Genomic DNA, 26,843 nt, shown 5'->3' on the forward strand with positions numbered 1-26,843 from the left:
ATTATGCAAATAAACCTGAACATAATTTCCATTTGAAAAGACCAAATGGCTTCACTGATTACTGTACAAAAATATTTACTGGTTTTCCTACTGATGTCCTCCGGCTGCTTTACCTCAACTCTCTGTGATTTACAGTTTAGAGTTTCCTGATGGACAGACTGTCTGACTTGTTGCTTAAGTAACTGCTAATTGCATTGCCATTAGCTAGTTAGTGCAGTCAGCCTCTTACATTTACATTTATTCATTTAGCTGACGCTTTTATCCAAAGCAACTTACAATTGCTATGTGTGTTAACGCCTCTGGAGTAACAAGGGGTTAAGTGTCTTGCTCAGGGACACATTGGTGGACGAGTCACAGTGGGGAGTTGAACCCGGGTCTCTCACAAAAAAAGGCATGCATCTTATCCACTGCTCCATCACCATCCCACCCTCTTGCGGTCCTCTTAGCTTTAAAGCTTAAATAAAGCTTTAATAGCTTACGCCATCCACGAGAGTCTGTTCTGCATGTTGCCGTGGCTTCCTTGTGTTATTTTGCTTTTACTTTTATGATGCTGCTGGGGAGCGAATGAGTTCCGCTAACGCAAAAATGATCAGTTGAGTAGGTGGTCTTTCAATTCGCATACACACTGCTAATAAATGCATCCATGTGTGTTCTGAGAGATCAGATCACAATGCGTCCGATCCCAGTTCACACCTGTACTTGGAGATGTCCACTTGTGTTCGGAACACCCAAGACGTATAATAATATACTCATATACATTTGCTAAATTGTCTTTTATATGTAAATCAACACTGTAAATGTTGAAGCAGCTTCATCTGATGAACTGAAACTAGATAATCCTGTTTTGCACATGGACTTATATAAAGTGTGGTACTGATGTGTGAGGAAGTGGCGATGCTGACTCAGGTCTTGTGTCAACAGTGATGACCTATTTAACCACCAACAGCAGTCCAGTATGAACGGTCAGAAATTAAGTTAAAAGCATGTCATACAACTTTCGTTTCACATTTTGAGATGAAACATGTAAATCTGTTTTAGTCAATTTACCTTTAACCTAATATTAAGAGGTTGCCAAAATCAGGACAGTGCGCACACACAACCTACCTGTGACTGTTTGAAGACATCTCTGGCGATGACGTCGAGGTTTCCCAGGTCTTTGATGGAGGAGACGTACTCCGAGACGGCCTTGATCACCACCTCGCAGGGCGGCAGCACCAACTGATGGGCTCGCACCTGAGACAGCAACAGCACAGAGGTTTAAATCCACATATGCCTACCTGCTTGTGTGGGGAGTAACATGAAGATATCGATCTGCATTTTTTATCATTTTATTTTATGGAATGTAAACTAAAACATATAACTAGTTCTTGTGTAGCTATGTTATTAGATTGCTGTTAAATTAGACCACAGTTTAAAAAGGTGGCTTGGTGGTAATCTAGTTACAGTTGCTATATTTTGACTTATTACCAAATATGTTTGATTTTATTGTTAAAATTAGACCTTTAAACAAGACAAGCTTATTTCAATTTGTATTATTCAAAAGGTTTGGTTTCCATTTTATAGGGATGGATCAAAACTCCAAATTAAAATATTCATGGAGATCAGAACTGACAATTTAATTTGGCTTTAAACCTGCTGTCATACGTCATGTTCTAATTGTAGCGTTCAAGCAAGGCAAAGTACCAGCTACAAAAGAGGTTCTGGTTTCATTGTTAAGCAGTAACACACAACCCGGTGTCCACATACAGACAGGGGACTTTAGATTTGGTGAGTTTGAATATGATATGAATTAAATGCTACAGCCTTTACAGTCACCACCTATGGAAGATTTTGTTCCAACGCTTAAGACATCTCTCCAGCACCATCTCCACAAGGCCAAATAATTTAATAAAAACTTTAATCTTCAAATCTGTTTAGTGATGTCTGTGACCGTCTGATGCTTTTGTTATGTCTGGCTGTGTGTGTTTTCTTACTGCTTCTTACTCAGGTCTCTCTTGCAAAAGAGATCTTGATTTCAATTATGGTATTATATAGATTAAATGAAGGATGTATGTGTAAATGAATAGCTAGGATAAGGGAATAGCTTGTGGAGGAATGGTGTGACAGAGCATGCTGACAGAAACCAGGATACTGTGGCATGTAAACAGCTGATCCTGGTTTCTGAACATTCGTAGCGGCTGAGATTATGAGAAATATAGACGCACTTGCAGGCAGATGATTAAAAACCAGGTTACTGTTGTGCTCATGTATATAGGGACATGAATAACTAGAGTTTTTCATGTTACATGTCAACACCATAGCCCAAATATGATCAATGACTCAAACACTCAAAACCAGGATACTAGTAATAAGTTAAGTGATAATCAGTGAACATTAGCCTGGGCCATGTATTAAACAGTTTAACAAAAGAAAGACTTTTTCACATATGTTTCATGTTTGCAGACACAAGTTAGAAAATATTAAGATGCTCTGAAGAAAAATAGATCAATTACTTTTTTATTCTGGTGTGCGATTTTCTAATAATCTAGACAGATTTCTCTCTATTACTAAAATTTCACTCATTCATTCCAATCATTTCTATCAAGTTTATGATTTTAAGATGTCGATAATACATTGTTACTGCTGCTGCACCACATAAAAACACAATCAAGCGTTCCCCACTCTATGTAGCAGAAAGGAGAGGCAAACTTTATTTCACTTTACAACCTGTTATAATGTAACAAATAAAACTACGTTCTACCTGCTTTCTTTATAAAAGTCAACATTGATAGGAAAGCATCATACCTCTAAACTGCTACATGGATTTTATTGTGAAATTAGAAAGAAAAGCATGTCCCACAGACTGGCATGGCAGAGGACTGTGAACTTTTAGCCCAGTGAAGTTTACGATACCTTGAGAGAAGCTAGTGGGTGTTCTGGTCCCAGCAGACTCCAGTGGAAGGCAGCCAGGTCCTCATCAGGCAGAATATGATTTCCTGCAAGACAGAGACTCTTTCAAATGCCTGCTGTGCCAACGAACAAGAACGACAGACAGACAAAGAGGGGCGCCAAAAAAGCAACTCACAAATAGGGGTGTGTTTTTCAAAGAGCGAAATGTGGGATACGTGTTTGATTTTGTGTATTTGTATGTGTAGGCTGAGGTTTGTGAGTGTGTGCTTCTCGTTACCGAGCAGAGCAGCGAAGCAGGGCAGGTGCTGTGTCTTGAGCCCGAGCTGCCTGGCGGCCTCAGACAGCAGGTACTGATGTGTGGTCAGGTTCTTGCCGTTCCAGCTCAGTTTGAGTGCGTGCGACGAGAAGTAGGCGGGTACGTTGCAGAGAGCAAACTCTGAATCCTGAGCAATCAGGCCAGCAAATCCAAAGTCCCTGTACAGAGACAGCACTTCCTGGTGGTGGTCCTCCAAAGTCTGTACAACCTGTAGATGCAGAGTGGACAAACTCAGTCTGCTGTGTCGTAGAAACACAAACTCAAGAAGGAGTTTGACACATGGCACCTCCTTTTGAAATGGTTTGCATTCTGTCAGCATTAACAACGTTTGTTATGTGTCAGATTTTGATATTATTGTCATCTTTCAAATAACAGCAGCACAGTAGTTTACAGCTTCTATGATTAGTCGATTCACTTATCAAGAGAAAATTATTATTAACTATTTTGATACTCGTTTAGGCAGAAATGCCAAACTTTACACAGTTCCAGCTTCTCCAATGGGAGGATTTCTCTGTATTAAATTATTGAAAACTGAGTATTTTGCATTTTGGACTGTTGGTCGGACAAAACAAGTAATATGAAGATGAAATTGTTATGACAGTTGTTATAAAGAAAAGAACTGGCAGATCAGTCCATAATGTAAATTATTATTAGCTGCAGCCCTTCAGGAGCCGTTTCTGTATACAGCCACTAAGACCATGGAACAACATCCTTAACGGAATAAAAGATTGACTGGCATCTGTGAAACTGACCAGCTACCATGCCAGCAGTCCTTGCAATATACTCATTTTATAATCATGATCGAGACCACAGATGACCAGTGGTGCTGACACTTGACACTTTTGTATACCAACAAAATACTTAAGTTACATGGCCCATGAAAGCAAACCAATGTTTGTTTGCTAAAATACATTTGTGGAAAATGTGTGCTGTACCAATCAGTTCCAACTCACTGGTTGTGATGCAGATACATGGACCCAAGGTAATAAAATTGCTTCAGAGCACACTGATGTAGAAACCAATTAGAGGGTGAGGTGCATGGTTATGCCACGGAGAGCTCCACAATTGTGACAAAATTGTTATGTTAATCTTGTTAACCTACGTCAGTGTGGCTCAGTGTGAAAACTAAATAATTACATTCAGTTAATTCATTAAAAAATCTATTTAGTGAACTACTGATCAAATTCATAAGGATGTAAGGCTGATTATAGGGGGAATTGTTTTATAACAGACTTGTTCAAACTGCTTAATATTTCTTGTATCATTCACCAATAATAAAACTGAAACTAAAAACCAATTTCAACAACCAGAATAATATATGCAATCATTCAAAAAGACACAGACTAAACATGCAGTACATGTAAAGCTGAGTAGGACACTAAAGCAATAGCTGCAAGAGATAAACAGCAGACTTAAGTAAAGGTGTCATTCAAGCAGAGGTGAGATACTTGAAGCTGCAGAAATAGGACTGTATCTCAGAATACAGGTAGGAAAAACAAGTACACATGAGAACTGTGAGTAATGATGCTTTGCATGCACAAGGAGCATCAGAATGTGTTGTGCTATGATGTGGGTGGGATTTTTCTATTCTACCAAGTATCCTCTCATACACTACGGCATTGTGTTCTTTTTAGTACTAGCATGCAAGCAGATGGGAAGGTAGATCAAAGGCCAAAAAAGACAGCTAGGTCAAGTCGACAGGAGGGAACATTGAGAGGCAATCAGCTGTTTAGCTGCATTTATGGCAGGCCATTAACATAACCTTATGAATAACATTATCTTTTTTCTAAACACATCATGTTGCCCCATACCGAGATGTCTGCTTTGGCAGCTTACTGTATTCTACAGAAAAGGCTAATATTAGTAGTAAGGTAGATACAGTACATCCATCTTGCCCTATTTAATTTTATATCAGAGCAAATATCAAGCAGAAACTTTTTAATTTAAATATTCTCAATCAGCAACCAACCAACTGAAATGCATAAAACAAGTAATTACAAATGTCCCTCTGTCAGGCACCGGGGACCTATAAATATCCACTCAGCAGTTGTTCAACAATACCCCAGGTTCATTTAGTTCATGTTATGTAATATATAGGCTAGACTAGGTCATGCTGTACAATACTAGTTTCTAACCCCTCTTGAATAAGGATGACATTAAACCTTAAACTATATTCCAGATTGATTTGTGTCAGTGGTTATGGTTGGTACTTGCACTTGCCACCAACTGGAAGGAGATAAAACATGATGTAAGCTACTACGACGGGCGTGCAACAAGACAGAGAAAGTGTTAAATGAACAGCACGCCATATGACCACAATAAAACAACTTCACATTGCTCACCCGCACTCGGAAGCGGAACATGGCGAGGCGGACGCAGTGGCTGAGGCAGGCCGGGGGCAGGAACCATGCCCGTGGAGGCGGGGTGGCCTTGCTGCCGACGTGGTTGACTATCAGCTGCGCCGTTTGTCGCTGGCCCTGAGCTCGCCGCGCCCACTCGGGCCAACGCTCCTTCCCCAGTGTGCCGTTGAAAACCACGACCAGCTCCAGGCCACCCTGGTACAGGCACGCCTGTGACAGGGCAGCCAGGTAGCCCAGCATAGCGTTCCACTCGCCCCCGCACACCCAGTCCGTCTGGTAGCCGCCGTAGAGGCGCTGCAGGCCGGAGTCAGCGTCGATTAGGATCCTGGCAGGCGGGGGCGGGGGAGGCATGGGCCCGGGGTGATGTGGGTGGTGGTGTGGGTGATGGTGGTGAGGGGGCTGGCGGGCCGCGGTTCGGGCAAGCTTCAGGAGGTCCACCGGGACTGCGGCCCCGGGACACCGCTTCTCTAAATACTCTTGAAAACCCTGCACTCCCATGACGGTGTTGTTGAGCCTGCGTGTCTGGCCGGGAGCGGGCTCTGAATACGTTCTGTACGCCGTGTTTGTAATGTGATGTGGGGCGAGACAGCAGCTAGCTATGCACTTCAGCAAGCTAACTAGTCTCCGATGTAGTGACTAACTGTAGTTTAGTTAACCCTGCAAATCAACTTATCTGTCACCCAGACTAGTGAAATGAGTCACCTCGCCTCGCTGTACGAGTGTGTCAGCTGTCGTTACCTAGCACGAGATATCGAAAATGCCACTTTCTCAGTTTTGGTCGTGGGTGCTCAGTTTAGTGTCCATCCCTGTGGATTTTTGGTTAGATGCCAGCAAGGCCAGTGTAGCTACCTACAACTCGAAAAAGTTCAACATATTTCCTGCTCCCATAATTTGGCTGTAACATAACCAGTTTAAAATGCAATTGGCAGCAAATAACGGAAATGCAGCAAGGTGATGATATTATTGAGAAATGCCTACAAACTATTTATCCTGCTGGTTTGTGCACATGAAACAGATGCAATACTGCGCATTAGTTAGCATCCCACAGGCTGGATGGCCAGTTCGCGGACATGATGTTAAACCGAGCAGCTTGCAAAATCGTTATTTATATCCGACAGCTAAAATATCTGACATTTATTCTGCGCTACCTCAGGCAAATTTCAGCACGTGTTTAGCAGTAGCTTGCTGGCTCGGAGGTATCACGGATATCAATTTAAAACAAACTAACAAGCTGTGTGCCTGTCTGACTGGCTAGCTGTACTAACATTTGCTAGCTGTTAGCTGCTGGCAGGGTCCCCGGCGTGATTTGACGCGTCAACTCCCGAAGACAAGCCCGGGGTGGACACGACGCGGAATGAGATGGATGTTTGACGAAATAAAAGAAAAGTAACTAAAATAAAATAAAAATAAAAGCCCGATGGTGCCTCCCTCGCTTTCTTCCACACTCACGGCTTCATGTTGCAGAGGGGAACATTACTTCCAAGCGACATCAGCCATCTTGCGACTTCCTCGCGGCCCAGTAAAGTGGGAGGGAAGGCAGAGGGGAGGGAAGGGAGGAGGCGCGGTCACGTGGCCGCTGGGAAATGTAGTCCAGTGACTGCATCACGCCCGACCAGAAAAACTGTGGCGAGAAGCAAAAAGGAACTACAACTACCGGCATACTGATTCCGACGGTTGAACGAGGATAAAAAAGCTGGAGAGTAGAATTTCTCCAAGTGGCCCACAAGTGATTCAAGTACAACCGCCGTTCTTTGGCCGTTACCCCTCCTGAATGCTCTTCTGATAATCTCCCCTCTTACATATCAACATGTACATATTTATATTATAACGGTAGCCAACTCCTGTTGTGGTCCACCAATGCTAAAGCTACAGTCCCCGCCTTTGTAGAAGTACTTTTAAGTGTTTACTTTAAATGGAAACCAGCGAATTTATAAACCAAACACGCGATAGTTGTTACTTAATACATAGAAAATGAGTGGTGTAACAGGTAGAATGGCGCTGTCCCGTTCATGTTATACTCTTTGTGTTTATGTCGCCTCCCTGTGGTGAATTTCAGTGCTGTTTTGGGGGCTTTGGGGGGGGAAATGGGGGACAAACTAGCTAACTAGGCCACCGGGCTGACTGTTAGAGTTGCTTTACTTCACTATCCACCCCATAAACTGTAGAAAGATCCTCACTGATTATAAAAAACAACCCGACACCGGTTAATAATCCATTTGTGGATGAGGGAGATTGTGTGTGAGACACAGAGAGATTAACGGTGAGCGCGCAGCACGCCCCCGTGTCGGCCATCCATCCGCGGCGAAAGTGAACATGACGGCCCGGTCTGTGCGGTTCCTGTCCGGAGCCCTGAAGCCCGTGTACTGCAACCAGTTGTCCAGGGTAGGAACAGTCTCTGAATCCACCAGCAGAGAGTTAAGCGTTAAACAGACTTTGTTTTGACATTTGAAGTGATTTATCGCTACTTGTTAATTGATTAGAACAGCGGCGAGACTAGCTAAGCTGATTAACGGATGGTTTCGTTGGCTAAAACTGAGCTAGCTGGGTTTATGTCGCTGTCCTTTCAGCACCACTCTTGTCTGCTGCTGTCGACTTGATGTCAACCGAAGTTTTTACTGTGAACTACTTGAGCAGCATTCTTCTTTTCTCCTTTTTTTCGTCCCAAGCGAGATAAGGCTGTACATTCATGCTTCCCTGCAGAGTCATAAATTATTCAGATTAATGCAACAGGGTCTCATTGACCAATGGTTGCCAGTTAATAAATATATTACGCTTGTTGAGTGTTTTATTTAGATTAGTTTGAACTTTATTGCAAGCTATGACACAATGAAATGCAGTTTAGCATCAAACCTGAAGTGCAAAAACCAGTAAAGTTCACAGTAATGTGGTCGTATGCAAAAGTTTAGGCACCCCTGACAATTTCCATGATTTTCATTCATAAATAATTGGGTGTTTGGATCAGCAATTTCATTTTGAGCTATCAAATAACTGAAACACACTAATATTTCAGTAGTGAAATGAGGTTTATTGGATGAACAGAAAATGTGCAATATCTATCAAAACGAAATTCACCAGCCACTTTATTAGGTACACCTGTTCAGTTGCTTGTTAACACAAATAGTTAATCAGCCAAACACATGGCAGCAACTCAATGCATTTAAGGATGTAGAGTGGTCAAGACAGCTTGCTGAAGTAAAAACAGAGCATCAGAATAGGAAAGAAAGGGGATTTAAGTGACTTTGATCATGGCATGGTTGTTTGTGCCAGACGGGCTGGCCTGAGTATTTCAGAAACTGCTGATCTACTAGGATTTTCATGCACAACTATCTCTAGGGTTTACAGAGAATGGTACGAAAAATAGACACACTTTGGGCCCCTTTGTACCAATTGAGCATTGTTTAAACGTGACAGCCTTCATGAGTATTGTTGCTGACCATGTCCATCCTTTTATGACCACAGTGTACCCATCTTCTGATGGCTAATTACAGCAGGATAATGCACCACGTCACAAAGCTCAGATCATCTCAAACTGGTTTCTTGACCATGACAATGAGTCACTGTACTCCAATGACCTCCACAGTCACCAGATCTCAATCCAAAAGAGCACCTTTGGGTTGTGGTGGAACGGGAGATTCGCATCATGGATGTGCAGCAGACAATCTGCAGCAACTGCGTGATGCTATCATGTCAAAATAGACCAAAGTCTCTTAAGGAATGCACTTGGTTGAAAGTATGCCATGAAGAATTAAGGCAGTTCTGAAGGCAAACCCGGCACTAGCAAGGTGTCCCTAAAGAGGCCAGTGAGTGTAAGAGTAAAAAGTAAGTGGTAGGGGAGAGCGGGGTAATTTGAGCCTGTGGGGAAGTTGAGCCAGCCCTTGTTTCTGGGTAACCCTAGACCAAAATTGGTAATGTGACCACACATTTTTGTAGAGTCATCAATTTTACTCACCCTGTGACAGAGAGAGACCCATATAATACCCATATAAAAGTGATAAGCACATTTAAGTTAAAAATGTGCTTGGAGGAGGAGTCATGATTCATGTGTCTAAACAATTACAGACACGTTTGAACAAATCTCACACGTGTTAGTGCTTTAGGAAGTTACAGTATGAGGCTATACTGTTAGCATGACATTACCTCTAAACAGCTGGATTAAAATGGCAGGGATCGGGCAATTTGAGCCTAAAGACCTGGGGGAAGTTGAGCCAGATAGTTGTTATTCTACATTGCATTAATATATTTTATCACCGAAATGATGTGACATGAATTTTTTTTACCCAGAAACCATCATGCCATGCTCCTGAAAAATGTTTACAGATTTTCGTTGGAGACAATTTTTTTTTTTTTTTAAATGTCTCAAGTAAAAACTGGCTCAACTCACCCCACTCTCCCCTATTGAATGAGGTAAGATACAGAAAGGTACAATATATGCAGCAGTTACAGTAGGCAAAATACATAGAGTGAGAAATTTTACACAGAATACACAGCTGGAGCTATGATATGAATACGGTGTAAACACTGTAGATGAGATAATGTATATACTGTAGGGACAAAAGTATAGTATGTGAAAGCATATAGTACAGAAAATGTTTGTACAGTAGTGTGGCAGTAAGTGTGAGCCAGCAGACATTGTCCAATGTTACCAATACATTTCTAAAAGACCACAGCTCTGTCAAATATAAACTCACTTAGAGCTGAAATACGATTGATAATGAATTTCTTCACTGTAGCAATCTTATCTACACAAAAATAGTTACTAAACTCAAAAATGTCAGGACCTTTTTATATAAAGTCTCTGGTCAGGACACTGTGTAGATTTGATACATAAGCTTGTGAAATAACCACCTTTTCTATGTATTCACAGATTTATGGTGCAGCTACATGTCACCAGAGACACAAGTCCACGTACACTGTAAGTTATTCAGGATACAAAGATGCTTAAAATATGAACATTTAAAAGCTAGTTCATCACTTCAACAGCTCAGTCAACACACCCACACTAGGTTTACCTGATGGCCTTTTTTACCTGACAACCCCACTGTTATATCAGCATGTCTTTACAGCATGTCCACACGTTGTTTTGTCTCATCAGTGTGCTTGTGATGCAACCAGGAAGATGCTGTATGTCTTCCCCCTCCTCTTTCTCCCCCTAACCTCCCTGTTTTCTCTCCTACGTTCTGCATCCCTCCTTCCTCCATCCACCCACGCCAGATTATAGTGAGTATGGCTGCTCACGACACACAGACAGCGGTGTTGCATAAAGTCATGTATGAGAATTTATTAGAAACGGCAAATTAGTTCACGTTTGTTCAGTTGTCTTTCCGGTAGCTTAGAGTCTTCTCTGTAGTGTAGTGTAGTGTTCTCTGTGCATCTACTGGATTTTATGGGCAGGCGTTTGACTTTCGGTGTTTTTGTTATGTGTATTACATTACAGCCTCCACCGGCACGGTATGGAGGCAGACACACCGTGACTCTGATTCCAGGAGATGGCATCGGACCAGAGCTGGCCAACCACGTGCGTGAACTCTTTCGGTGAGAATTCACACACACGCACAGTGTTGGAAAGAAGTCAGTAACTGACTCATACAGTCATGAAATTACTCATTACTTCTGTCATACTGAAGTGATCTCCATCTGTTTTTTATTATCAGGTTCTGCTGTGTGCCAGTGGACTTTGAGGTTGTCAATGTGGACTCGTCTGTGGCCTCAGAAGATGACATCAATGATGCCATAACGGCCATAAGACGCAATGGAGTTGCACTAAAAGGTGTGAAACATGTTTCTACACATCTCTCTGATACTGGCCTCTATTCACTGGTTACCAGTCAAATATAGAGTCAATTTGAAGGTGCTTTTAATTGTTTTTAAGGTTTTGCACAGACTGATTTCCTCATGCTGTATCACTCTTCCAGGCCCCTTAGATTTTTATTTTTTCCACAGGCTCGATTGAATACAAAGATTGATCGTGCCTTTTCGGTTGTGGTTCCAAGACTGTTGAATAAACTTCCCACTTTCATTAGATCATCTCAGACTACTGAGACTTTCAAGTTTCGTCTTAAAAAATACTAATTAAATTAATTTAAAAAATACTAAAAAACTAATGCAGACTAATACAATAGTGCTGCAGTAAATCTTACCTTCATGAAGAAGGTGTTGAATCAACTGTGTGATCATTTTGGAGGATGTTTGGAATTATATTGTGTTATATTTACAGAAGTTTCTCTTATTTAGCCTCCCCTCGTTGATATAAACGGAGTGGACATGGAGTTATAGAAGAAGGATGTATTGCAGTACATTTGTAAGGCTGCATTAGTTTTAGCAAGGTGTACCTAATAAACTGACAACTGAGCCTATTTTTTTATTACTTTAAAAAGAAAGCTATGATTCTACAGCCATGTCTCTGTGAGTTGAGCTACATGCCAGCATGCTGATCAGGTATAATGTTTATCTCGTTATCCATCTTAGTTTAGCATGTTAGCATGCTAATATTAGCTCATCAGCACTTAATTTGCTCATCTCATGTCTCTGGTTTAGTCGTCATTCTTTAGGTGTAACTTTGTTTATCCAGGTAACATTGAGACCAACCACAACTTGCCACCATCCTACAAGTCCAGAAACAACCTGCTCCGGTAACTCTTCCATTTTGAATCTTTCACCCTCATTTCACCTTGTTTATCTAATCTTAAAGTCACAGCAGTGGGGTTAAAGTGTTAAAAAGTACTGAGTTTCGGCTGTTCTCATATATATCCTTCTCCTACCTTTCTTCTCTTCACCTCATCCTTTTGCTGTCTTCTGCAGCACCACTCTGGATCTGTATGCCAATGTGATGCACTGCCAGTCTCTACCTGGAGTGAGAACACGCCACAGCAACATCGACATCATGATCATCAGAGAGAACACAGAGGGAGAGTACAGCAGCCTGGAGCACGAGGTGTGTGCGTTGTTGCTTATATGATTCATAATTACGTTGATGATAAAATACCTGCAGCTCTGTCGTGCCTCTCTTCTCTTTCTCTCTCTGTCTTGTCAGAATGTACCAGGCGTTGTTGAATGTCTGAAGATCATCACCAAGACCAAATCCTTACGCATCGCTGACTACGCATTTAGAAGTGCTCGGGCTAAAGGCCGCAGACGAGTCACTGCTGTACACAAAGCTAACATCATGTCAGTTTCTGATGGCTCAAGGGCCCAAACTCTGCCTGTTTTATTTCTTAAATACAGTACTGTGAAAAGCTTTAGGCAGGTGTGGAAAAAATGCTGTAAATTAAAAATGCTACCTAGAAGATGTCTCTCAAAGGAATGATGCTGTTTTGAAAGCAAAGAGTGGTCGAACCAATTAATTGATAAATAAAATCTAATAACATCTAATTTTTGAAATCATTCTTACTTGACAACATTTTTGCACACATGCCTAAACCTTTTGCACAGTACTGTATATAAATCATCTAAAAAACACGTGAAACATCTTAATGTGTGTGTGTTGTTTGTGTTTGTTGGAGCAGGAAGTTGGGCGACGGCCTCTTCCTGGAGTGCTGTAAAGAGGTCGCCAGCGGTTACCCTGAAATCACCTTCGACAGTATGATTGTGGACAACACTACCATGCAGGTAGATACGTCACGTCTGTAGATCCCACACTGCTCATTTGATGATGTGGTGTTCAAGAAGGGTAACATGGATCCTGTTTAAAATACAAACATTTTCTACTTTAGCATGATACATTAATTGCACCTACAGATAAATAGTCATTTCCAGTCCCAGTCACATGGTTGCCTCCTTATTCATAGTTGAAGAAACACATTTCTTCAGGTGTTTTATTTGTTTGTGTTAGCTGGTTTCCAGGCCGCAGCAGTTCGATGTGATGGTCATGCCCAACCTGTATGGCAACGTCGTGAGCAATGTGTGTGCCGGGCTGGTTGGTGGGCCGGGCCTGGTGCCTGGAGCCAACTACGGAGAGGACTACGCCGTGTTTGAGACGGTGAGAGGATTCACATCAAAGAAGAGCGTGAGAAATGAAAGGCGATATGAGAGGAGGGAAAGCAATAAAGTGAGAGAGTGAGAAAGTGTTTCTGACAAATGTAAGTCTAAAATTCACTCTCCTTGGAGTTCTGTTTTCATCTCCACCAACTCCTGAATAAAATATCTGTCTCTTTACCTTCTAAATGCTCCGCCATGTTCACCAGCTAGTTGCTAACTGTGTATGTCTGCAATTTGAATCTGAGCCGGTCTCGTGCAGTGGGTTTATGAAAGTTTTTTCACTGACGAGAGCAGTGAGACTGAACTAAAACAGTAAAGTTAGAAAACCATAACAATCAGGTTAAAGGTGCTAAAATGCTCCCTGTAGATGAGGGTGTGGGTTCAGCATTACGTTTTCCAAACCTTCGTTAATTTAAATGTTAAATCTTGCAACATCAAATAGATTTATAGATATTAAAAATCCTTAATTATGATTGAAATGAAATATATATCCTAATATTCTTTACTCTTATTTTAAGAATTAAGGTATTCATTATTATTACTACTTTTTACTCGTTACACTTCTGTTTTATACTGTAAAATAATTAGATTTTTATATTGTCTTTATATTTTTACTTACAAACTTTTAAAAGTATTATTTTTATTCCTTCAATGCCTTGATGCGTAAGTGTGCAACTGTAAAACAAAAATTACCCCTCAAAGGGTCAGTGAAGTATTTCTGATTCTGATTAAATTTCTAGAAACGTAAATGAGTATTTTCCAAAGAATTCTTCTTCAGAGTTGAGCAGCAGCACATCAGCACTGCAGTGACATTTTAAACAATCAAATGTTAAAGCTACACGTTCCTCCGTTTAGGAATTCAGTTCTTCTCACCACGTCCTTCTATGTGCAGGGCACCAGGAACACCGGGAAGAGCATCGCTAACCGCAACACAGCAAACCCCACGGCCATGCTGCTGGCCTCCTGCCTGCTGCTGGATCACCTGAAGCTCCACGACTTTGCCAGCATGATCCGCAACGCCGTCCTCTCCACTCTCAGTGAGACTCGGGTATGCCCTAATCACACGCATCAACATCTGACTGATGACCCTAAAATGTCCAGTAATAAACTACTTGGAAGGACGTTGAACCATGTGGATCCAGTCAAACTCACAGTGATCTGCTTTGGGTCGTAACAAAATAAAAAAAGTTGTGATGTGTTGCATAGAGAATATTTCAGTCACACTCTTTCTGCTCTCCAGCTGCACACTCCTGACCTGGGAGGCCAGGGCTCCACCTCTGAAGTGGTCGAGTCCATCATGAATGCTGTTCAGAGCACCGGGCCCCGGACACTGAGCATCTAGAACAAACACACATTAATGTGCAAACTCTCTCACCCAGCAGAGATGTGTATATTAGTGTGCCTCTCTTGAGTGTGTCTTCTATGCAATCTGATAAAAAACACCAGCGAGTTGTTTGATGGTAATACTGAAATTAAACTGTACACACAAACAGTTTGTATGCCTATGCAATATGTTTTATTTCTCCATACATGTGCGCTCCTGTTATGTGCAGAAATGCACAGAAATTACACTTTTACACTTACAGTTTGTTTCCTGAGCACTTTGTTTGAATCTTTACTTTACATGAAACCATCATACTGTTTACTGTTTGAGTTAAGCCCCGTCCATTGCTTGTTTATTAGTTTGGTTATTTTATTAGTTTATTTATTCATTACTACTGAAACACAGCTTTCCTAACACTGAATGTATTGGGCAACATTTTCGCACTGTCGATATGAGCCCTGCACCTCTAATAAAGCTCACGCCCCTATAGCTCATTCTTTTGTCTTCTTTATTGTCTGTGTTCAAGCAAACATGTATGAATGCATGCCACACTGGCTTGTGTAGATCACAGGGAGGCCACATTGAGGCTGACTCTTTTTCGGGAATCCTGTGGGTCACGGGGTCGGGACAGGACAGGAAAAAAAGTCATGGGGAGTGGGCAGGACAGGACTCCTGTTAGAATGAATCTGAGAGTTCTTTGAACATAAAATGAGATTTAGTATTGTGCTATTTCTTTTGCAAGGCTTAAATTGACAAGTAAAAAGACTTAAAATTAAATAAATTGCGGAAGATACAGGAAGTCAATGAAGTGTCATGAGCAGTGAGGTAATGTCTCTTTAAAATGTATTCATTAAAATCTCTGCTGCATTTATTGTAATTTAAAAAAATATTTCTAAGATGGCCCAGTGAAAAAAGATTTTTCAGTGGGACTATGCAGCTAAAGCCTGATACATCTCATTCCTCTGTGCCACAGAGCTCCATTGTTGTCCGAAAAAGTACATTTACTCTGTACTTAAGTATCATTTTAGGGTACATTACTTGAGTATTTCCATTTTCGGCCACTTTATACAACAACTACAATTAAGAGGCAAAATTCCACTCCACTCCATTTATTTGATAACTTTAGTTACTTTGCAGATTCAGATTGATAATACAAAATATTGTCTTTGTCTACTGGGAATATAGGTAAAGATAAGATAAAAACTTTATTAAACCTGGGTAGGAAAATCAGAAGCTGCCCAGCAGTATATAAATTCTTCATTCTTCATAATGAGTACTTTTGGTACTTTAAGTGCATTTTGATGCTAATCCTTGTACTTTTACTTAAGTAACATTTTGAATGCAGGATTTATCCAAATAGATCTGAGTACTTCTTCCACCACAGTTAAAAATCAGTGAGCCACACTGTGTGACGTGTTCCTTCATCACCATGAACACACACACTGTAGTTTATTTTGATTCGCTCCCACATACACTGTCCTGCTGCCCCAAATACTCACTAGAGCACCAAATGTGGATTCATCTGCCCCTGAAAATAGAGAACAAATGCACAGTATGCTACAGTTGGAGTGACGTTTGCAATGAACTCCATTGCCCGGCTGTTATTATTGAACCTTTTATATAAAAATTAAATTATACATGCATGACCTGTATTTACAGATTAATTCCTTCAGTAGGAATAAATGTGCCAAAGTCAGACTGAGGAAGTCAGGATTTATTGAGAGACGCTTTGTTAGTTTTAGACTTTTCGTGGGATTTGTTGACTCTTTTCGTTTCTTCTTTTTCATGACTACTGTTCCTACCTGAACACTTTCGTTACCGTCGCTGGGAAAACACATCTCTGCTGGAGTTTGTATTGCCTATAACTAATTGAAGCCCATTGGTTCAGCTTACTACAGACAGAAATCTGTTTCATAATAACATGAAAAATATTAAACAGCTTGAGCCGTGACTGGCCTCATGTGTGAGTGTGTGTGTGTGTTTGTGTGTATGTTTAAGGTTGCTCAGCATGGCCCCTCGATAATTAGAGAGAGCAATTGAGGGGAAGCAAACAGATTACTGCACCGTCAGAGAGAGAATGAAAGAAGGAAAGAGAGATGGAGGCGGGGGGAGGACAGGGAGCAGGGAGTGAGAAAGAAAAAGGCTGTTGAGAAAGACAACTCTCCTCCTGTTGCTGCCTGCTCTTTTCTCTCCAAAAAACCTTACATCCCATCTGTCACAACATCTGACACTGTCTCTCCTTCCTCTCTATTTCCACCCCTCTCCATCACCCGCTGATGCAAAATCACACGTACACATATCACTTTAATGCCAGTGTATGAAAGGTCTTTGATCATTCTGGGAGGCTAACAACAGAAGTCTCATTTGATCTGCTGGTGTGTTGCCCTCATCTTGCTCTGAATGTGGATCAAAGTGGGGCCAAAGGCAATATGGTTAATATCTAAACAATCAGCAGGAAATTACATTAATTCACCGGGCACCACGTCCTTTGATCAACACACTCGCTTCCCACTCGAGCAACCCCCCCCCCGCCCCCCCATTTTTTATAAAATCCAAGAAAGAAAAGGCGAGGAGAAGAGGAGGGAGGGGTGCGTTACAGAGGAGGGGGAGGAGAGTGGAAGAAGTGGGGAGATGGGGAGCAGAGTGTGCTGGCAGAGGTCATCCTCATAGTAATAAAGCAAGAGGAAAACTTACACACACACAGACACAGCATGGATGCGGATAGTGTGTGCAACAGCAGATCAGGTTGTCTGGGCTCCTACAGATGCCTCACGGGACGCTGAGGAAGAGGACGAGGTGAGAAAGTCGCTCCTTTGCTCCTGATTTTCCTCTCTCTGTTCTCCACTGAAATGGCAAATCAAAATCGTTAGAAGTGGCTGTTACTTTTAATGAGGCTGTAGAGGTGTGCGGGTGGACGTACAGGACTGTTTAGAGTGAAAATTAAAGTTGAGAGAGGTCCGTTTCTGACGGGAATAATGTGTGTGCATTTCTGTGTGTGTGTTATGAAAGGAAGAATGAGTATTCAACAGCAGGTGACCATTCTTCTAATTGGATTAAAATAGCCAAAAGATGTCAACAAACTTCGCTGGGTAATTGTTGATTCGAACAGAGACTCCGGTAAAGCCACCATGAGTTATATATGTATATATATATATATATAAGCAGATTCTGTATTTAGCGCCTGCATTATGTTTTTAAAGTTTTTCCTCCAGCTGCATCCTCAAGGTGCCTCTAAAAGGTTTTATTCAGACTATGCAATATCTTCAAAATCATTTGACAGGCTCATAATTGTTTTAACAAATCAAGATTTTATTTGGCTTACTACATTTTTCAAAAGACTAACATCCTAACTTCCTGTATAACTGTTTCCAATCTTGTGGACAGAATTAGAGTCAAAAGCAATTTTTCAAAACAAGACAAATGCATCTAAAGACAGCTGAGTGCATGGAAAGCCTGATTTGTGTTAATATAGATGTATTATTCTGTCAGCAGCTGTCTTTTATTCCTGAGTTTCCTGGCAGTGATGAAAGTGCTCAGACCTTTTACGTAAGTTAAAGTACTAATACAACAATGTAAAAATACAAGTAAAAGTCCTGCATTCAAAACTACTTAAGTATTATCAGCAAAATTAACTTAAAGTATCAAAAGTAAAAGTACTCATTCTGCAGAAAAATGTCTTATTCATATTATTACATGGGACATTATTAGATTGTTAATACTGATGCATCAAGGTGTAAAATAAACTGCAAGAGGTGGAGCTAATTTCAACTACTTTACATGCAGTTTTGCAGAGTCCAGTGGTTCCCAATGTAAGGGCCGAGCCCCACGAAAGGTTCTCAAGATAAATGGAAAGAAGAAAAAACAAATTTGTATTCGTATTTTTGGACTATTCTGTAATATTTTGTTTTTGAAAACATTAGACAATATTACCTCTTTAAGCCTCATTTAAATGAGTACATCTGAGAAGTGTAGAGGGGAAATGTCTCTTTGGTGAGACCCCAAATCTGGTTTAATCTTTAACAGTGTGTTGAATCATCACATGTTTTAAGTAACTATAGCGTTCTATAAACATAGTGGAATAAAAAGTGTGATATTTCCCTCTGAAGTGTAGTTGAAGTGATTCCCACCCCTGTCTTCGTTTTGTTACTTTTCTCAGTACTCTCAAAGTGTCAGTTAGCATGTAATGTTGATCAGTGGAAATTGGTCAAACAACTGTAACCTTATTTGAGCCTGCACGTTTGTGCTCAGTAAATAATCACGCATGCTGGGCCCTCTCTGCATGCCTCTGCGATTGCGTGTGTGTTGAACTGTAAACATGTGTGAGGCACTTGTGTAAACGGGTTTCACTTCTCATTGTTTTACAATTAATGTGCTCAGGGAAGCTTGAACCAAAACATGACCCCTATTAACAGCGGCTGTGTGTGTTTGCGGGATGTTTACAGGCAGCGGAGGTCAGATAAAATAAACCAACCACAAACACGCAGCAGGCATATAGACACATCCAGAGTCGACACTCTGAGGAGCGAGTGACCCGTAGATGGTCATCATCCACAATCTGTGAACTGAATAGAGCTCATGCCTGTTTCATAATCAGGACAATACGTCCTGTTATCATTTCTGGATATATGGTCGAGGACTATAGAGAAATTGCTAATTGGCATTCACTAATTGGGTGAACAATCTTGCAATAAATTAACAGGCAGTGGTGGAAAGAAACTTTACTTGAGTGTTTCCATTTTATGCTTTTTTCTTACTTTATATCCCACCGCGTTTTTTTCACAGCTTAAGTAACTAGCTACTTTTTTACAGAAGATTTTACATTAAAGAAAAATATAAGGTTATACAATTCGGTACCAAACCAATACAGTGTTGGCTTGTGACCCCTCACAGAAAAGCAAAGATGGGGCCCCTTGTCTTGTTTCAAATGGCTATGACTTAGCAGCTCCACCAAAAAGACATTTCTCCTCTCAACTCTTCAGATGGTTTTATTTAAAGAAATGTTTGAGGCCTAAAGAGGTGAAATTATCCAGTTTTCTTTTTAAAACATCAAAAATTTGAGAAAAGTCCTAAATCCATTTGAAGAGCAGAAATGTGTTTTAGACATTTACTTTTTACTTTTTATTGTTGGAACTTTGAACATGGCAGACATGGTAAACATAATACCTGCTGTACAACCATAAGAAAACATCGTCTTTGTTAATCTTATTGTATCCATGATGGTAGTAGTGTTTCTATTTTGAAATTGATCTGCTGCTGTTTTTTAAATTTATTTAGTTTTTTATGAATATATTTTATATTGGTTTTATGTCTGATAGATTGTTGCTGCTCATTAGTCATCAGGTGTTTAGTTCCTGCAATGAAATAAAAGCTGAACATTTGTCTTTTTTTCTCTCTCCTTCACATTTACCTCCTCTCTTCCTCTCCTCCAAGCCAACATGTCTGTCTCACTGGTAACAGACTCATACCCGTCCATCGACTGGTCAGTGGTCTCTGTGACCTCGGCAGGTACAAACGTCACAGGCTGGGAGCGTGATGCCCTTCTGGCGGTGGCCGAGGTGGTGGTGCTGGCGGTCATCTTGGTGATGGCACTGCTCGGCAACGGGCTAGTGCTGGTGGTGTTGCTGAGGCGGAGACGACACCACAACCCGCTGCACCAGTTCATGCTCAACCTCTGTGTGGCCGACCTGGTGGTGGCACTGTTCCAGGTAACACACACACACACACACACACACACACACACACACACAGACTGGGCGCACCCCCTCCCTCCATCTAACTCCACCCGTCCCCCTCCTCTTCCTCTCTGAGGTGTTGCCCCAGCTGGTGTGGGATGCAAAGGGACGGTTTCCCGGCCCGGACATCCTGTGTCGCCTGGTGAAATACCTGCAGGTCCTCGGGATGTTCGCCTCATCCTACATGATTGTGGCTATGACGGTGGACCGGCATTATGCCATCTGCTGCCCTCTGCAGGCGCACCGCAGCGGGGCCACCCAGCGCTGGAACACCTTCATCCTGCTGGCCTGGGGGATGTCGCTGCTGCTCAGCCTGCCACAGGTAGGGTGACACAGGTAGGGTGACACAGGTAGGGTGACACAGGTAGGGTGACACAGGGACACAAGGCATGAATCTGTGTTAAGGCTTCATTTACAAATTATTATTTGGCGTGTCCTGCATTGAGGAATTCTATTAATAACAATTAAAAAAAACATTCTGTACACATATTCAATTCAAGTGGGGAAGATGACCCCTATAAGAATATTGTCTATTCACTGAAAAAATACTATGATTTTGCCACTATTTTGAGGGCAATGTGTTGGTAGAGTATTAAAAATAGTTTTTTTTATAGCAAACTCAATAAATGTGAGCCAAATCTGAGACAAGATTACATATCTACATAAACAATGTTATCTAATCAAGTAAAGTTGTTTTTATTGATTTCTCATTTACAACTAGTGAAATAAAATATTTAAAAGTATACTTAAAAGTATTTCCGGCATATAGTTCATATAAACATTAGGCTAGTTCAGTGAGGTTTAGCTTTCAAATAAAATAAAAATAATGTCTATAATAATAATAATTTACTAATGCTATAGAGAAAAGTGCTGCAGGGCATATGTACAAGATGTCAGTTACTAACAACTTACAATAACATTTATAACTGTATTGTAAAATTCCTCTATTATTAACTTTGTGACTTTTGCTGTATGCTTGTATGTCCATTATTATTAGTTATTAACATTTATAACTGCAGCCTTGATGGCTTATTTGCAAACTGAGACACTTGTTAATGATTTTTATTACTTTATTAAATATTTTTCACCAATGTGGAAATACAAAAGATGTTTTAATTCATGGATTATAGCTTAACAAAGCCTTCATAAATTATTAATTTGTACCTTAGTTAAAACTCAATATCTTATGTATACAGTAAATTGGGCCTTATAGAAAGCGGTACCAAAAAGCCTATCAATAAATTATGGTTTATAAGTCTTCGTCTTTTTTTTCTCTCCAAATGTTAAATTTAGTTAGCAGTTAAGTTTAGTAATACTATCAAAGTATGAAATCACTTCCTGTACTTCAATGCAAATATGATAACATCTTAGTTTTTCCAGAGATCACAGTGTAATTGTCTTTTGTCTATTTACTACATAGAAGAATATAATTGTGTGGAACAATTGGACAAGAGCAGTAGGGAACATCTTGCCCCAGATATGAATATTAGAAAAGTTTTGGATTTTGTTTCAAATAAATAATTCTGCACGTTAACTTCCTCATTGATTGTAAATGCTGCTGTGTACACCTTCGTCAAAACACAGATTCTTAAAAACCCATGAGAAAATGTAGTTACCACCTGTTGTGCAGAATTAGAAATCTGTAAGAAGTGTGAAGTATTTACAAATGACGGCCCACACACCTTTCTCTTTGCCACTCCAGGTTTTCATCTTCTCCCGTTCAGAAGTGGCTCCCGGTATCTATGAGTGTTGGGGCAACTTTGCCGAGTCCTGGGGCCTCAAAGCCTACGTGACGTGGATGACCCTGGCGGTCTTCATCCTCCCTGCCCTCATCATCACTGTCTGCCAGGTAGAGACGGACAAAATTTAGTCCTTACATTCTTTCTTTTCTTTAAACCGAGATGTTTAATTTACCACAACATCACTGGATGCCTCCGGTATCTTTTCCCTCAGGTGCGAATCTTCAAGGAGATCCACAACAACCTGTACCTAAAGTCAGAGCACCGCCTGTCCCCCGCCTCCCTCACTCCATCCAGACGGGACAGCCAAAGAGGAGGAGGAGGAGGCAGCAGAGGCAGGTCCAGTCTCTCCTTGTATGTTTCACCACACATCTTAAACAACCCTGGGAGTCAACCCAGCTTTGACCCTGCATCCATCTATCAGCACCTGCCCATGGGTCCACTCAGGTCCAACAGCATCACCCCACATTATAATATTCACACCTTCCCAGGTAAGATCCACACAGAGTGCTTACTGTGGTCACTTTTAGTAGTAGTGCTGTTCTACCACGTTCCCATTTTATTCCTGTTCATGGATTTTTGTTCCTTTTATTTATTACCTGATCATTTTAATGACGTTCTCTGCAACTTTGGTCCCGACTCAAATATCTCATTAAATATAGGATGGACTGTCATGAAGTTTAGTACATTTATCCTCAGAATGAATTGTGATAACTTTGGTGATCCCTTAACTTCTCATTTACCTCCATCATCAGGTCACAATTGTAATTTGTCCAATACTTTGGTTAAATGTTAGCATGTTAACGTTAACGTTATATCTGCTAAACATCAGAATTGTCGCTTCTTTCCATGTAGCACCATCATCAGGTCAAACCTTTTGGTTTAAATACCTGCAAAACTAAAAACATTCCAGCCCACCTCAGCTTTAATTTGTATTTATTGCTAATTAGTTAATGTTAGCATGCTAAATGTAAGGGATGTGATTAGGGACGACTCATGAGATGGCTTCTTCTTCACAGTTTATTGGCTCCTGTATTAAACAATGCACCTATTAATTGCCTTCTGGTTTCCTCTTACTGCACCTCTGCAGTGTTTACTCTAGAGATGCTGGACGAGCTCCATTGGTCACATGACACAGCCCGCCTGCCCTAGTAAAAATGGCGGCAGGAAAGTTAAAATGAAAACATTGGCAAAACTTATATTAACGGTCGAACTAACACAAATATGCTACATAACATAATTGTATTAACATCAGACAATGTGCGTTGAAAGTTATAACGTAAATGGTTCAATTTCCTAAAAAAACAGTACATTAGCCCAGCAGCACTTTTCCACTCATCTTACCCTCAGCAGTGCAAAACAAAACGAGCACTTCGGAAGCTTAGGAGGTACAGAAAATAAAAATAAAATAAAGATAACTAAAAATAACTCACAAATGTTCAATAAAATCATTAAATGATAAATTAAATTCACAGATGCAAATTTGAAAATAACAATTATTAAAGTTCATTTTTAACCTGCTGAACATCAGCATGTTAGCATTGTCACTGTGATCATGTTGGCATGGTGACGAGAGAATTTAGCTCAAATATGAAGCTAGCATTACAGTTAGCTTAGCTTAGCAATCCTGGAGTCATCACTGTGAGGTTGCCTGGCAATAAAAAACACATTATGGCATTTTTACACTACAGCTGTTGTAAAGATATTAGGTGGTAATTTTGCAGCTTCAGAGGTGCTTGTAGATAGATTTTATTACCTTTGGACAGAGCCAGGAATGCTTTTTCCCCCAATTTTAGAAAAATTAAAACTATAGTTAGACATATTTCGCTAAGTTCATTTCATGTGTTCATCATCTGTATACCAAAGTAAAGGTTGCTCTGGGCTGTACTTGGGCAATTCACAAGAATAAGACAGTCGGTAAATGTTCTACCTTCCTGTCCCTCCCCATCAAGGGTCAGACCCGTGTTTCTGCACGTCTTTACTTGACAGACAATTGAAGGTCAATTCAGTGTGATCATCAGGATATACTACAAACGTAGCAGTGGCCTACAATAAACTTTTTAAAGATTATTTTCAAACATATACAAGAAGATATGAAGATACGAAGTAAGCACAACGTGAGCAATGTACAATCTAGAGTCCAATTCCTCGTATGTGTACACATACCTGGCAATAAAGCTGATACTGAAGCATGTTTCAAATCTCTGCAAGTTGAATTTCACAGGTAGAAAATAGTTAAAAACGTGTATGTATGTATTATGTATGCTTTGGAAAATGGTGGAAAGTAATGTAAAATACAATATGATGGACTGAGGTTAAAACCTTGAGAAACACCAGTATGATCTGTTGACAGTTTGTGTGTTTCCTGTCAGCCGCGCTGCAGCCTGACGTACTGCCTGACCCTGCAGCGCCCTCTGCTGTCTACTGCCCCCCGCCCAAAGCCCCCCCTGCCCGTGGTGGGGAGGTATCAGCGGCCATGTCAAAGACAGTGAGGATGACGCTGGTCATAGTGCTCGTCTACTCACTCTGCTGGGCCCCGTTCTTCAGTGTCCAGCTGTGGGCCGCCTGGGACCCCAACCCACCTCAAAACGGTGCGCGCGCACACACACACACACACACACACACACACAAACACATCCATGTTGTACGTCCCTCACAGTCACGTCAATCTAGTTTATTTTTCTACAAGCATATCATTTACTCAAGTACCGTTCAAATTTTTCATGACACTACATTTCAGAAGGCAATATTGTACTGTTACTCTCAATTGTTTGAGAGGAACAGTTACAAGTTACTTTATGAATCAGGATTTGAAATGCAAAACAAAAGAGGAACTTTTAAAATAAGATGCATTGTAAAAATTATTTAACCACAAACAGTACATAAAAATTGAGCCTAAATGATTAATCAAGTAAATGATTAATTGATTTGTCAATTATAACATTTTTTGGTGACTTATTAATTTCATGTGCAAAAATGTCTGAAACATTTTGTGGTTTCAGCTTCTCAAATGTGACAATTTGCATTTTTTTCTTTGTCTTAAGTTGCAGTAAACTGAATCACTGAGGTTTTGTACTGTTGGTCAGCCAAAACAAGACATCAAAAACTGTCACTTTGAGCTGTTTTTATTTCTCACTTTAAAACAGAATTTAAAGTTTGATCAAGAAAATAACTAGCAGATTAATCAATGATGAAAACAATTATTAGTTGCAGCTCAAATAGATTTAAAAAAAAAAAAAAAAGCTCCACCTTAACCTACTACAAAGGGAAATTGCTGCTAGTTCTAGTTTATCAGTAGTTATGCTACAGACACTAATAAGGGATCTTTGCACGGAGAAGAACTTTTGACACACATATAAGAACGTTTAACATGTAATTGAGTATTTTTATAGTGTGGTATTTCTACTTTTACTTGAACACCTTCCTCCACCACTGAATTTGATCAGCATTTATCTACATGCCTGCCTCTGCCACCACCACCACCTCTGTCATTTACAAACCTCCTACTGTGTGTGTGTGTAGGTGCCGTGTTCACCCTGCTGATGCTGCTGGCCAGTCTGAACTCCTGCACCAACCCCTGGATCTACTCTGCCTTCTCCAGCAGCATCTCTCCGGAGCTCCGCCTGCTGCTGCTCTGTCGCCGACACAAAGCGCACAGAGGCTCCTTGCCCAACGACTCCACCACCACACACACCTCCAACTAGTGAACAATTATACACGAGCCCAAAAACATCTGCAAAATCCTGTCATGTCACACATAAGACACGCGACTGAGTCTGTAAGGTGTAACTCTCTGGACAATACTAACGTTACAAAACTAGAGTGCTTACTTTTCTACCTGATTGTTGTTAAAAAAATTTGTTGACATTTTGGGAAATACACTTTTTCTTGCAGAGAGTTAGATGAGAAGATCGATCCATGAATGAAGATGTATGATAAAGTAATAAGATAACAAGATATGAAGCTAAGGTTAACACAGCCAGGGACAGCTTCGAATATAGACTGGAAATGGGGAAATGGGGAAATAGCTAGCCTGGCTCTGTCCGAAAGCTCCCTAATTAACACATTAAATCTTATTTGTTTAATTTGTATAAAAAAACAAAGTCTAAAAATGAGAAATTTTGGTTTTACATGCGGCTATGCGCTGGATTATTTATTGGCCAACGGCAGTGACTCCCTCGTGAAATTAAAGAGGTCATGTTCTGTTTTTTGGCTTTTTCCCTTTACTTTATAATAATAATAATAATAATAACTTATTATATAGCCTTTCACAGGTCCCAAGGAAGGTTTACACATAACTACAGAGACAGAACAACGAAAGGGCATTCAGGATTGAATGACCTTGGTAAAGAGGTGGGTTTTGAGTAGATTTTTGAAAGTCTTCAGATCTCTGTGGGGATGGAGTTCCAGTAGTGGGAGCTGCGACGCTGAAGGCTCTGTCCCCAAACGCCCGGAGTGTGGTGTGGGGGGACAGAGAGGGTGGAGAAGGTCCAGTAGGTACTTGGGGTC

At 40.7% G+C, this 26,843-nt stretch overlaps 3 protein-coding genes across 5 annotated transcripts in view; 2 read left to right on the forward strand and 1 right to left on the reverse strand.

The window, feature by feature from the left end:
- The window catches only part of fam120c (family with sequence similarity 120C), a 28,700-nt gene extending 21,538 nt beyond the window's left edge, over nucleotides 1-7,162 (reverse strand). Inside the window, exons 1-4 of one of the 3 annotated variants that reach the window (XM_046057664.1) lie at nucleotides 5,548-7,162; nucleotides 3,167-3,413; nucleotides 2,893-2,975; nucleotides 1,105-1,233 (exon numbers count right to left, since the gene is read on the reverse strand). In XM_046057664.1, the coding sequence (XP_045913620.1) occupies nucleotides 1,105-1,233; nucleotides 2,893-2,975; nucleotides 3,167-3,413; nucleotides 5,548-6,063 (975 nt within the window). In that variant the 5' untranslated portion in view covers nucleotides 6,064-7,162. The remainder of the gene's footprint in view (nucleotides 1-1,104; nucleotides 1,234-2,892; nucleotides 2,976-3,166; nucleotides 3,414-5,547) is intronic. The other 2 variants (XM_046057665.1, XM_046057662.1) reach the window with 2 other exon arrangements.
- Nucleotides 7,163-7,316: 154 nt separating this feature from the next.
- On the forward strand, nucleotides 7,317-15,357 carry LOC123975874 (isocitrate dehydrogenase [NAD] subunit gamma, mitochondrial-like). The gene is made up of 12 exons (XM_046057666.1): nucleotides 7,317-7,947; nucleotides 10,430-10,477; nucleotides 10,777-10,782; nucleotides 11,000-11,097; nucleotides 11,217-11,332; nucleotides 12,134-12,194; nucleotides 12,364-12,496; nucleotides 12,596-12,729; nucleotides 13,068-13,170; nucleotides 13,394-13,540; nucleotides 14,432-14,587; nucleotides 14,780-15,357. The coding sequence occupies exons 1-12, from the start codon at nucleotides 7,879-7,881 to the stop codon at nucleotides 14,879-14,881; spliced, it is 1,173 nt and encodes a 390-aa protein (XP_045913622.1). The 5' UTR covers nucleotides 7,317-7,878; the 3' UTR covers nucleotides 14,882-15,357.
- Nucleotides 15,358-17,578: 2,221 nt separating this feature from the next.
- LOC123974636 (vasopressin V2 receptor-like) lies at nucleotides 17,579-26,505 on the forward strand. Its single transcript, XM_046055460.1, has 8 exons — nucleotides 17,579-17,659; nucleotides 18,300-18,303; nucleotides 20,294-20,568; nucleotides 20,672-20,917; nucleotides 22,298-22,444; nucleotides 22,549-22,789; nucleotides 24,707-24,925; nucleotides 25,857-26,505. Exons 1-8 carry the CDS (start codon nucleotides 17,579-17,581, stop codon nucleotides 26,036-26,038), a joined length of 1,395 nt encoding a protein of 464 aa, XP_045911416.1. The 3' UTR covers nucleotides 26,039-26,505.
- The last annotated feature ends 338 nt before the right edge of the window (nucleotides 26,506-26,843 follow it).

The sequence above is a fragment of the Micropterus dolomieu genome, linkage group LG08 (genome assembly GCF_021292245.1).
Source record: "Micropterus dolomieu isolate WLL.071019.BEF.003 ecotype Adirondacks linkage group LG08, ASM2129224v1, whole genome shotgun sequence".
Classification (NCBI taxonomy): Eukaryota; Metazoa; Chordata; class Actinopteri; order Centrarchiformes; family Centrarchidae; genus Micropterus; species Micropterus dolomieu.